General features: G+C 37.7%; 1 protein-coding gene across 2 annotated transcripts in view; it reads left to right on the top strand.

Annotated features, from left to right (window-relative positions):
- Positions 1-97: 97 nt before the first annotated feature.
- The window catches only part of LOC108007190 (uncharacterized), an 81,473-nt gene continuing 68,828 nt past the window's right edge, over positions 98-12,742 (top strand). For both annotated transcript variants that reach the window (XM_017070828.4, XM_065865074.2), the window contains exon 1: positions 98-295. In XM_017070828.4, coding sequence (XP_016926317.3) covers positions 210-295 — 86 coding nt within the window. In that variant the 5' untranslated portion in view covers positions 98-209. The remainder of the gene's footprint in view (positions 296-12,742) is intronic.

Genomic DNA, 12,742 nt, shown 5'->3' with positions numbered 1-12,742 from the left:
AAATTGAGAGAGCAGAGAGCGCGGAAATGTGGCCATTTTGTGCGCCGACAGAAATACAGAAAATTAAAAAACCGGATTGAAATACTCAAATTGAGACCCAACGGTCAGTCAGAAAAAAATTTCAAATCGCGGGGTTGTGTTGCGGACGATTTTCTCTTTGGAGCGCAGCGCGGAGTTTCGCGTTTTTTGTGTTTATAGCGGAAAATCGGATGAAAAACTCCAAATGTTTACCAAATGAGCGGCGACAATTACGCGACCAATTGACGAGATCGTGTGTGTTTTATCCAATTAAACGGTGAGTGTGCGACAGAGATGGAGATGTAAAGTATGAAGTCTATTCAAAGTGCGGCAAAAAAAAGTCTAAAGGTGAAAAAGTCATTAATAAAAAAAGCAAAATAGAATTGCTGTGTGGAATACAAAAAAAATACACATATATATATATAAGTAAGGAGACGACGCGCAGCGAAAAAGGAATTTTTTGTGTACTACGGCGGCGCTTTGTTGTTGTTGTTGGCGTCGTGCAGTTGATTTTGTTTTGTGTGTTTGTACGTTGTTGTTGCTTTTGTCTTTTCACCGTGTTTTTGTGATTGAGAAAATACGAAAAGAAAGCAGAAAAACTAAGGTGGGAAAAGTAAAAACGAAACAAAATAAGAAAATTTGCCCATTTTCCGTTATTTTCTGCCTGAGAAAAGTGAAAAGTTTAATTTACTAAACAAAGCGGCAAAACTGTGTGCGTGTGCGTGGGTGGCTGAGCCTCTGTGTGAATGTGTGTGTGTGTGTGTGTGTGTCTCTCTAGTTTTTGCAATTCCCACTGCACACGCTCTTTCGTGTTGGATTATTGGATTATACCGCCAATAACGGCACACGCACAGCAACAACAACAACAATAATAAAAACAACAAAAAGCGATAAAGGAGAGCAGACGACGCTGGGATTAATCATTAATGTCCTGAGAGATAAAGAACGGGAATCTAGAAGCATACGAAAGCAGCAGCCGGCCAAAGAGCAGAAGAGGAAGCAGCAGACGAGCAAGAAGAAGACGGCAAAAGGTAAGCCAAAATTTCAAAAATCCATTTCCCCCTACTTCACTTTCTTATTTTTATTGGATTTTTCCTTGTATCTTTTTTAAATGTCTGCATTTGTAAGAAAAAACAAAGATACATCTTTAAAATCTTTAGTTTGGTTTCTTTAGTTTGAGTTCAATTCTGGTTTTATTTACAAAACATTAAAGTTTTGCAGTAAACATGTATACTTTGTTTTACTTAAGTGTTCACATTATAACAAATTAAAATTAAACAACATATTCACCAAACTTTCATTTAACGACTGTTTTAAGTCATTTTCACATCAAACAAAGGTCAAAACAATCTATAAGTTCAATTTGATCGCGTAATCGCATCTATAACTTCTCTCCATATGTTTAACTGAAATTAGGGTTTCAAATCTTAATTTCCTAATATGTACTAGGCTTTAAATCTATTTAAAGCGGACGAGAAGAGTGTCTAAATCTTAATCTGTTCGAAACCAAGTCATAAGTAGTAATGTGTTATAAAGTTCTGCAGTTTATGAAATAGTTTACTTATCTAATATTCTCCATATTAAGTGAACTTCATTATATACAAATCATATATTGCATTATAAATAATTCTGAACATCCAATTTCCTTGCGGAATCCCCCAATCCTAGAACTCATAATTATTGCAACTGGAATTGAACAGAGTTGTTTCCCATCAATTCGTTTGCTTCACTTGGTCGGGCGCTCATTTTCCAATGAAAATTTATTCTAATGACGCTTTTCGCGATCCTAATCTGCTGCACATAAATTTCTTTGGCAACTTTGGGTGATTTATTGCCTGTCGATTGTCGTCGTAGTCGCAGGCGCTGCTTTTTGGCCAGTCCCAGAGACTCGGAGCGATTCAATCCGATCCGTTTCGAAAAGCGGACCAAGAGGCCCCCCGTCCAGAGTGGTGTTCAAGACCAGACGGGCCAGGACGGGGCGGAACGGGACAGGACAGGACTGGACAGGACGGGACGGGACTGGACAGGACAGACTGGTGCCAGCTAATGTACGCGTCTCCCAGATGCCGCGGATTAGATAAAAATTCTCAATTTATGCGTTGCGCCAGTTGCCAATTGCAGTCCACCTCCTAAAACCTCCTCCGCCTCCTTCTCCATTCCTCCACCTTCTCTGAGAAACATAAAAAAAACTTGTCGCGCCTACTAAAATCTTAGCCCCAGGCCCTGAGATGCCTTCATTCCAGTCTACTCTGCAGTCTATCATTTGAAATCATGTCCCGGCGATAAGAAATTATAGTGGCCCGGTCATAATTTACGTGATTTGCCTGCCTAATGTCCTGCCGCATGACACAAGGACAAAGCGGGAGCCATAAAAATAGAAAAGAATTCACATTTGGAGGCTGTTCTAAATGAGAAAGAATTAGGCCATGAAGTTGGGGGCCAAATAAGATTAGTAGTTGCAGTAATATGGATTATGGATGTTTAACTCGCAGAAAGAAAAGATGTTAGAATTCATATGGATTTAAAGACAAATAAATTATGTAATTATGTAGATAAGGGTTAGAAAATTCAGATGGTAAGAAGATATATGAACGGTTTGACTTGTACTCTTCAGAAAAGAGGATTTTTCCTTATCAAGTATCAAATACTAAACTATTAGAGTTTTTAGACTGACCACAACAAAATGTCAACTATACTATCTCGCACACAAAGACACAAAGAAATTGTATTTTCAATTACAAAAATTTTACCTTTGAAAAGGAAGTTATAAAGATAACGACAAATCCTTGGTAGTGTTGCCGAACAACATGCTAGGGCCAGTATATTTTTTAATATTTATGAACTCTGGTTTGTATGTCCTAACCCATAGACAACACAGTGTAGATTATTTTCCATCCCCATAACCTACAGTAGACCCATAATTTTCCCGTAGCCCCTGTCCAGTTTTCCATGGGGAATGGCACTCTAGGTACACGCATACTGGAAAATCCGTTTCGTTTTGACATTTATTGTTTTTAATAGTCTCGAGAGCTACGAAATTTTATGACACATCCTCGAGCGATAAAAATCTTTAGTGCCCCAGGGTACATGCATGGTTTATTCGTTCCTCTGTTCAATAAGAGCCGAAGGTAAATAAAGTAGGGGATAAAAAGAAAGAGAAGTTTGGAATTAGCCGAGGCCACCTCATAAAGTGAAAAGTGTCATAAAAATTAGTCAAGAAATCACGCTGCCCACACCCCAATTTGTATTTCTTTCGGACGGTTCTTTTCTTTTGGTCTCCTAACATTTCAGTTCCTTTCGGTTATTTGGTTGTTTGTTCTGACACATTTGTATGCTAATGAGAGAGCGGGATATGGAGGTTTTGTATGGTTTGGATTGGGTGCTTCCGGCGGGAGTCTCTTTCTGGTCTTTTTCTTCTGACTGGAATCTATCAGGTTTTTGACGAGGGTTTAGGCCGGGGAATCGCTTTCGGAGGATAATGCATGCAGCTCAGGTCTTGCATATCGAAGTGGCCGCTGATAAAGGATTTGGGAAGTAGTTTAGGCCATTCGGACGGGGTCATAAATTGAATTATAATTCAGGCATAGGCATACCAACATTTTTTCCTGTCTTTCTGAGAGCTTATGTCTAATGTTCCTCGGATTAGGGTCTTAGGGATGAGTTGTTTTGCCCTCCTTCCCCAAGAGCGTGTTTCTCGGGTCTTTAAGTACTGAATTTTTCTTGGGTGAATTAACTTGAGCTGAAACCGATAAAACGAAAACATAAAAAATATGAATTTTGAAGACTCTTCAGGAATGGTTTTAATGCAAAGTGCTGCGTAGAAAATCCATGTCTAAAACAATAATATTTCGTATCCAAGTGCGGCAAATTACAATAAAATTGAATACTGTTTCCAGCCACTTGAACCCCTTTGATTGGCTTCCCTTAAAGGCTTTCTATTTCCGATTACCTATCCCAGATTTCCCATTTTTTGTGTATTTTCCCTTGAATCGCTTTGGTTATCTATAAATAACATTTTGCTTGCCTTTCTTATCAACTTCCGCTACTTAATGTCTCCCCAACCAAATTGCAGCTAAACTCTTAGTTTTTCCCTCTGTTTCTTTCTTTTTTCGGCCACCCATCTCTTTCACTTCAAGACCCCCTCTCTCTTTCTAGCAAATTGCCTTCTTTAGCTGTCTTATCCTAAAATGTGTGTGTGTGTGTGTGTGAGTTTGGGTGTGTAACAAAGATATCAATGGCAACGAAAAAAGAAATTAGGGAGTGGGAGGACAACCTTGAACCTTGAACCTAAGAAAAAAAAAAAGAACAGGCAGGGCTCATTTCCGTTGCGGGTCAAACAAAGACAAATATACGCGGCTAGAAGGAGATAGCAGGGGATAATACCACAAATCTAAAATCCACAAATGCCACAAAAAAGTCAATAAATGTGCGCCTTTGCTAAAAATTATCAACAGCTCGTTAGCAGCCCCCAGAAGAAATGAAAAGAGATGGATGGATATAGAAGGAAAATGCATATAAAAAAGATATAGGACTCTAGTTGAATGAGACTGTGGCAAGGAAAGACAATCAAACGAGAGGAAAAACTAAAAAAAAACTAAAACAAACAAAAGTCGCACGAAAATGAAAGAGAATTAAGTGAGGCCTTGGCAAAAAAAAATGAGAAAAAAAGAAAGTTCCGCAATTCCTCTTGTTCTTGGGCACTTTTTTTTTATTCCCAGCAATTATCCGGTGGTCAAACAAAAGTCATTAAATTGCGGAAATCGGGTCACCAAACCGACAACAAACTCAACTAAAAGAGGAAAAAAAAAACAGACAAACGGAGGGTAAAACCCCCGAAAAGCAGTCAAAAAAGAAGAAACGGCTAAATTGTGAATTTATTTACATTTAATTGCATCTAAATTACAAAATACGAGCGGTTTGGCAGCATTGTCTCAGAAATTATATTTTAATGTGTGTCCTCCGCTTTCAAAGTGATGATGCCCCTCTATCCCTTCCTCCATCTTTCTCCACTTTTCTTATTTGCCTCAGTGTCGAGATAATGATGATGATATGACTCATTAACCTCGACGCATGACCCAAGCAAATTAGAACTACAAGAAAACCCATTCCAGCCATAAAGACACCATTTTCTTACACTTCTCAGCAAGGTGGGAAAATAAAATTTTAAATTAGGTGTTCTTATAATAGGTTATGATTGAAATGGGAATATTTTAAGAGGTTACAATGGTAGCTTGCATTTTTTGTAACTTTGTAACTCTAGAAAAAGGAAGCATTTTCTTTTGGGGACTTTAAAATTGGGACATCTTAACATAAACTTTACATGTTTCTAAATTGGTGTTACGAATAAAAAAAGTTTTTGAAAAGTCCCTAAATATATTATATACATTATATTATTATATATATTTCTGAAATTAAATTTTTTTTCAGATTATACTCCTAGGATAATCCGCTTTTGTTTTAAAATATTTGCCCTGCAGCTCAGTGTAATCTTTTTTGAAGCGCATATGAGCGATATAGATACATATTTCAGCTGTCTGAGGCAAACCCGGTCTGTTTGAGCTGTAAGTGTCTTTTGAGGCCGTGTTTTATTGCTGCTAAGTTCGCTTGTTGACTTTGGCTGAGTCATCATCTCGCGGTTCGTCGGCTTTGTGTTAGAAGTTCCCCCATTCTGGGTTTCCCCCGAATACCCCTGCCCTTTTCGGGGGGGCGAAAAAGCTGAGCACTTAGCTGACATATTTTCCTTTGTAAAACTTAATGGTCTAGATAAAGTTCGGTCGGCTGACTGCGGTTTTGTCGCTTAAAGTTTCCTAAACCGAGCATCGCATGCTTAGCATTTAAATGAGCTGAAAAACGAAGTTTTGCATTGAAGACCTGGCGATGATTCAATTGGCCGTGCATTTGCTTGGCTTTTGCAATCTTTCGGATTGCAATTTGAACTTCGGAGACCACACCTTGGAACCGTTTCCATTTTCCCATTTTCCATTTGGATTCGTTGGGTTGGTTTTTTTATTTTTGCGCTTGGGGTTCGGATTCTCCGGTTCGTCATGATTGCAATATCATCTGCAATCCGAGGCGTCTCCATTTCCCACGTTTTGTGTGTTCTTTGGAGTGCCCTGCTTGTGCAATTAGTTTGGAATTTCGAGTCATGCCTAATGAGGCGAGTGGGGTCAAGGGATTTAATTGCATCTTAAACGGTTCTCTCGACTTCAATTTTAATACTGCCGCAGAGGCAGCGGCAAGGGCAAATGCAAATGCAAATGCACTCGTTGAGTTTTCCTAACCACATCCCGTGTTTTCCCTCGGAAAATGTATGTGTGTGTATGCTGGTGCTTTGTTTATTGTTCATTTGTTTATTTGTTTACATGGCAAACATAAGCCAAACAAGCGCCGACGCCTCAGCTGGTGGCAAAAAACTTTTAAGCCTGAATATGTTTACAAATGGCCAAAGACGTTGCGCCCTGCTGTGGAAAGTGTTGGGTTAATTTTAATAAAATATGTGAAGGAGGTGCCAAGGCCCTTAATTGCTTCGAGAAAATATTATCCAGGGTTTGGGTCGCTTCAACATGTTAGTATAAATTAAATTGTAAACTTTGTTGCCGTTTACTTGTTCCATTTAAATTATTAAGCCCAAATAAATAATAACAATTAAATTCCTAAGGATACTCTTTTGAAATGTTGAAAGTTAACTGTTGAGTTCGAATAATTGTTTGATTTGCAAATGTAAATTCAATTACTTTAAAACAACTTAGTAGAAATGGAAGTAGAAGAATATAGTTTCTGCTCATTGCCCAATTAATATTAATTGGTTTCTTAGTTAAGTTTTTCTCTAACTATTGTAAAACCAGAAGAAAATATCAAAAGGGTTCATGTATATTTATGTAAAAGTAACAAATTAGATTGACATCTCGGTTCTGAAATAACTACTTTTCACTGCTATAAACTATTTGCTCGTCTATTTACCCCCCTACAAAGACACATTTCCAATTGTTTTCGATTCCACAAATTTGTTTACTCTTGAATGCAATTGAAACCTTTGTGGAGGTTAATTTTCTTGGAGTTTCGTAGAAAAACAACTTCATTGTTTACTCGTATTTCTCTCAACTGGCCTTAGCCTGGATTCATTTGTGTTTACGTGCCACATACGGTGCCTTTGTTTACATGGAACTTCAGCGACCGGAATTCTCCAAAGAGTTCAAAACAATTCCAACTTCTTTGGGGCTTTCTTTGGGGGTCTCAACATAAAATTTTGGGTTGCAAGGCTGTGCATTACCAAATTATAATCCGCATTTATCGTTGCTGCTAGTGTTAATGCAGCTGCAGTAATTTTCTGCATTTTTCTCGCTCATTTCTTTTTTTTTTTTTTTGGTAGTATGTGTATAATGGGTTTTAATTACTGCGGGAAAAGAGGTTTTCCGTTCGTCAGGATACGAGATTTTCCCTCCTCGCTGAATTTATGGACATTAACTGAAAATGTGCAAAGTAAATCGTGTTAAAAAGAACTTATCATTTGCATTACGCCGTTCTTCTTCCACATTCGGTTATTATTATTTAATTGCTGGCACTTTAATTATCGACCAGACACGAAACGAACTGCAATTTAACATTTCATTCGATAAAAAAATAAAGTAAATCAAAATGACAACCGCTGGCAAGAAAAGCAATTTCCGAATGAACCCATGGCAAATTACATGCCAAAAACACAAGACAAACGCTTCAACCGACTAAAACTAAAAGTTGCATTTGGAAAAAAGTCGAAGGAAAACTAAATTAAGCGCCTTTGACATAAAAAATGCAATTTGGTGAAAAAAATGTATCTGCATGGTGGCAAGAGGGCTCAAATAAAAGTGAAATGCATGTGGGAGAAAGGCCAACAACAAAAAAAAAAGAATCGAAAAACTATACCTAGAAGAATAAAAAGGAAATTACGAGCAGTTTTATTCTAGTTTATCACACGAATTGAGTTTGAAAATGCGTAGCCTGGCAAAGTGCCACAGGAAAAAGGGATGGAAAATGGGAAAAGAAAAAGGAGCGGTGAAAATTGCAGGGGAGTGGAAAAGGGAAATGCCCTAAGATAGATGCATCAATTGGAAAGGCAGAAGAAATGGCACAGAAATCGACGACGATGTCGAGGACGTTGACAAGCGTAAAAGACACCCAGGCATATAGAGGACATGTGTGCGTGTGGAAATCCTTTAAAAAGGCAATTTTGGTAGCACTTAAATGCAGACACACAACGAAAGAAAATCAGTGAAGGGAAGCAGAGTGAAGCCAGGACACGCGACTTTTTCACCAGTTCCGCCAGTTCGGTTTCTATACCCATTAGAACTCAAGGGAATATTCTATAGCTGAGGTTAAAATATTTAGGGTATATTATAATATAAATACTATAAAAAAGTTATAAAACTTTTTCGGGTGATCAAGATGGGGCCATTACAGTTAAACAAAAAAATTGCGATTTTAAAAATAGAAATTTGGTAATAACTAAGTGCTAACTAAAACCTTATATCAGGATATTATTGTTCTTATCTGAAGCTTCCCAAAGATCTTTTAAATATGAATAGAATCCGAACTTCCAATACAGAGAATGAAAGTTACATCTCTAGAATATTATATAACAGGTATTATAAAGTCTGGAAGCCTTTTCATAATGTTCTTAGTGGCTTTCCTTGGCCTCCCAAGGAGGCTGATATGTGGGTGGTGCACCTCCTCTGCCTCCTTTCTGCAATCGACATTCGCCTGCCACGCCCACAGACACATCCGCCGCATAACTAGTTGCCGTCGAGAGTGGCAGAATGGAACGGAACGTGGCGCTGCCGAGCAATGTGGCATGTGGTAGGGCGGCGTGTGTGGCATGTGCCATAACTCCACGAGCCACCCAACCACCCACTCTTACACACAAATACATATTTGTGTGGGTTTGTGCAATGATGACACAGGATGCCAGGTTCTACACTGCAAATGCTGCAATCTTGAAATTTAATGGAATTTCTATTCCAAATTGGACAGTGTCTTACAACCTTGGAATTGTATTAGAGACCGACTTTGCTAAAGGTTAATATAAAACCCTCCATAATTATCCTTTATAATAATAATAATTTACAATAATATGTTTTATACCATTACAAATAAGTTGGTAATTGATTAGAACATAGAATTTCTTTATTTAATTACATAATAGTTAGTTTTTATGATTTCTATTGATGAGTTAATTTTGGAAAAATTCGTTTTTCTTACTTTTGAAGACCTATTCTTGACTGTTAGAAGGTTTATATAGTAATATTATTTTAAAATAATATATATAAAAATAGGTTGGTACTTGATTTGAACATTGAATTTCTTTATTTAATATCATCATAGTTAGTTTTTATGATTTCTATTGATGAGGTAATTTTGGAAAAAAAACTTTTTCTTACTTTTGAAGACCTATTCTTGACTGTTAGAAGGATTATATAGTAATGTTATTCATAAAAAATATGTTGGTACTTGATTAGAACATTGAATATCTTTATTTAATATCATCATAATTAATTTTTTAGATTTCTATTGACTAGTTTATTTTGGAAAAAGTCCTATTTTTACTTTTAAAGACCTTTTCGTGACTATTAGAAGGTTTTCAACACAGTGTTGCTCCCTGCTGAGCCACATGTTGATGATGAAATAAGATCCTGACCAGGACATTGTTGGAATCGGGTGGCAGACGCCTTAAATTAGGCCCGTGAACTGCTTTGGTAACGGCTAAGTTTGCAACATTGGTTACGGGATATCGAATTAAAGATTTAAGTAACGAGGGACCACTGTAGTTACGCCGCCCAGGCAGGAGAGCACACATCCTGGGTCGTGGGGGGCAGTGCATAAAATTGTGTCACAATAATTTTGCCACGCCTGGCAGGAGAAGAAGAAAAAGGGGGGAAGCAGATTTCTGCCATCAATGCAATTGCCAGGATGTGCCATTCGCAAGGATGTGCTGGGAAATGGTGGGTGCAGAGGGGGGGGAGGAAGCGGGGACAGAGGCAGTCATTGCATAATTGCAATTAACACAGTCCTCGGTTGAAACTAAAACAGTTACTTAGTGCAAAAGACAACTTCCTCTGTGGGCTGCCCGCTGCCCTCATCCTGCATCCCTGAATCCCTGCATATTCCCTCTCTGTGTGTGTGTGTGTGCGTGGGTATCTGTGTGTGGCGTGCGAAAAGGTTTCCCCATTGTGCACTCAAGTGTGCGCAACACTCAAACACAAAGGCCGCATACGAAATTTCACACGAATCCTCCTCTAGATATATGTGTACTTATATATATACACAAATGGAGGATGGAGGATGTGTTCTCTACCTTTTCTGGCTGGGCATAATCGATGAGGGAAGCAAGAAAAAGGAGCGCAAAAAAAAGGAGGCATGTTAAACAGAAACTGAGCAACGAAATCAACGCCATGTCGTCCTCGCCACACAAAGGACATTTTGCTGCAGTGAAAATGAATATGGAAAAAGTCCAAAAACTTCGCTCTTCAGGCATAAGAATGCCGTACAGTGGGGATTCGCATGAATGAAGTGAAGTGGCAACGAACAATAACATGTTTCCCACATGCAGGCCGAAGGGTATTAAAAACAGATCAATTGCCGGCAAAATTAGCCAGCGGGAAACCATAGTGTTTTAGGGGTGCAGATGCACAGGATCTGGGAAAATATGATCCCTTTTAGATTATAATACTTAAACGTATGGGAATAAAAAGAGATAATATAAAGTGTTTCAAAGTAGAAAAGAATATAAAAGAAATATGTTTTCTTTTTTAAATATATTAAGTAATTTTCAAAAACAGTTTTTCGAATTTTGAAAAAAATACATGTACATATCTTAAGTTAAATAATCTTTAAGGTACCATTTTTCCGTGTAGCTACAAATAAGGAAGAACCTTACCACTATTAAACTCAATTCATTTTAATAGCTCTTTGATTACTTCATCACTGAACCTTTCAATCAAACCAAAAATCGAACCGCAATCATGAATTGTTCCCATTTTAGATTGACTTTTTTGATAGTTTGGAAGTTCCTTAACAATCAGTTTGAACTTTGAAGTTTTCCGCTTCATAAATCGATTGAATTTTAAATATGTTATGGACATGCTCCCACCCCTTTTTTCACCATAAATGTTTTCCCACTCATAGGAGTTTTCCGATTTGGCCCTTTTAACGGTGGTTGTCATCGCCGTTTTTCGCGAGCAACAACTGTCTGTGTTTTTCTGCAGTCCTCGGCAAAGATTTTTAAAGGAATTTCACCCTGTTATGTCCCTTATAGGAACCCTCCAATATTCATAACCCCCCCTCAACTCGTTGCCAGCGAAATATCACTGTGGCTGGTTTTAACATTGTACAATTTGCCCAATAACATGACACAGGCATGAAAATCAGCCGAGCCAACTAGGGGTGCCATAACCCCCGACCCCTATCAACCCCTCTCCGCTGCTTTTTCTAGCCACCCCTGCGCGTGCGTGCTGCTGCTGCTTCTTCCCCCCTTACCTTACTTACTGAACGCTGATGGCAAAAAAAAAAAAAAATTACACCAAAGCGGCAAAAACTGGCGAAAGGTAGAAAAATACAATGTATACGACGTATATGTATAAGAAGAATATTATTTTTCGGTATAATGGCACATGAACACGAAATGAGCAGCAGCGTACTGGAGTCCAATCGAAAAATAAAGGAACCGGGTACGGCGGTGTAACGGGCATTTTGGGGAAGCGGTAACGGTAACGGTTACCGGCTGACTGGAATGGGAACGCCGTGTGATATATTTTATTTTTATTGATTATTCCTTGACTCCTGAATCGCCCAGAACACCGGCCCCTCCACGTCTTATACACGTTCTAACGCCTCCAGAAGGTGCACCGTAAATAAATAGGTATTTCCTTAAATTATTTGGGTACTCTTGAAAATCTCTAAAGTTTTTGAAAATAAATTGTTAAAAATCATGGTAAGTGGAAGGTGCACCGTAAATAAATAGGAATTTACTTAAATGATTTGCAAACTTTTGAAAATCTCGAAAGTTTTTGAAAATAAAGTTCTAAAAATTATGGTAACTGTAAGTAAGGTAACTACATTACATTACTGCATTATTAGGGAAAGCTACTTTTAATGTTATTATTATTTTGAGCTTTACACCATATATTATAAATAAAAATAGACTAAGAAATCAACCAATATAGATAAATATAAATGTTTATAAATTTTTTTTTAAATTTTAATTTCAGTGTGTCAATAAAAAATTGTAGTTTCACGTGGAAATTGTTAGTAGTTGGCAACTTATTTTCCTTGTTTTTCAACGTTTTGGTATGGCTAACATGCCACGAACACTTTAATCAAGCCCATATTTTATGCACATGTGGGCGTTTGTGGGTGTTTATACCTTTTTACCGTTGTCCTGCATTCGCTTTCATAATGACAGCGACAACAAAAACAATACATTGTTGTCGTTGCTGCAATTTTCATAATAAAGCAAAAAAACAAGTCAACAGCAACAATAATAAGAATAATGAAAACAGAAAACAAACACCTTGACCCAAATGCGCGTTACCAACGCAGAAAATAAATTCTCCTCCGCCCATAGAACCTTTACTCTTACTATTTTTAATTTGTCTAAACATTTTTTAGATTCAAAAAAGGCAAAAAAAAAAAAAAATGAAAAATGAAATTTGAAAAGGAAAGGAAATCCAGCATATGGCCCAGACAAAAAGGC

Source organism: Drosophila suzukii, chromosome 2L, assembly GCF_043229965.1.
Source record: "Drosophila suzukii chromosome 2L, CBGP_Dsuzu_IsoJpt1.0, whole genome shotgun sequence".
NCBI lineage: Eukaryota > Metazoa > Arthropoda > Insecta > Diptera > Drosophilidae > Drosophila > Drosophila suzukii.
The sequence above is the reverse complement of the archived record's forward strand: the minus strand, read 5'-3'. Positions and strand labels throughout refer to the sequence as shown.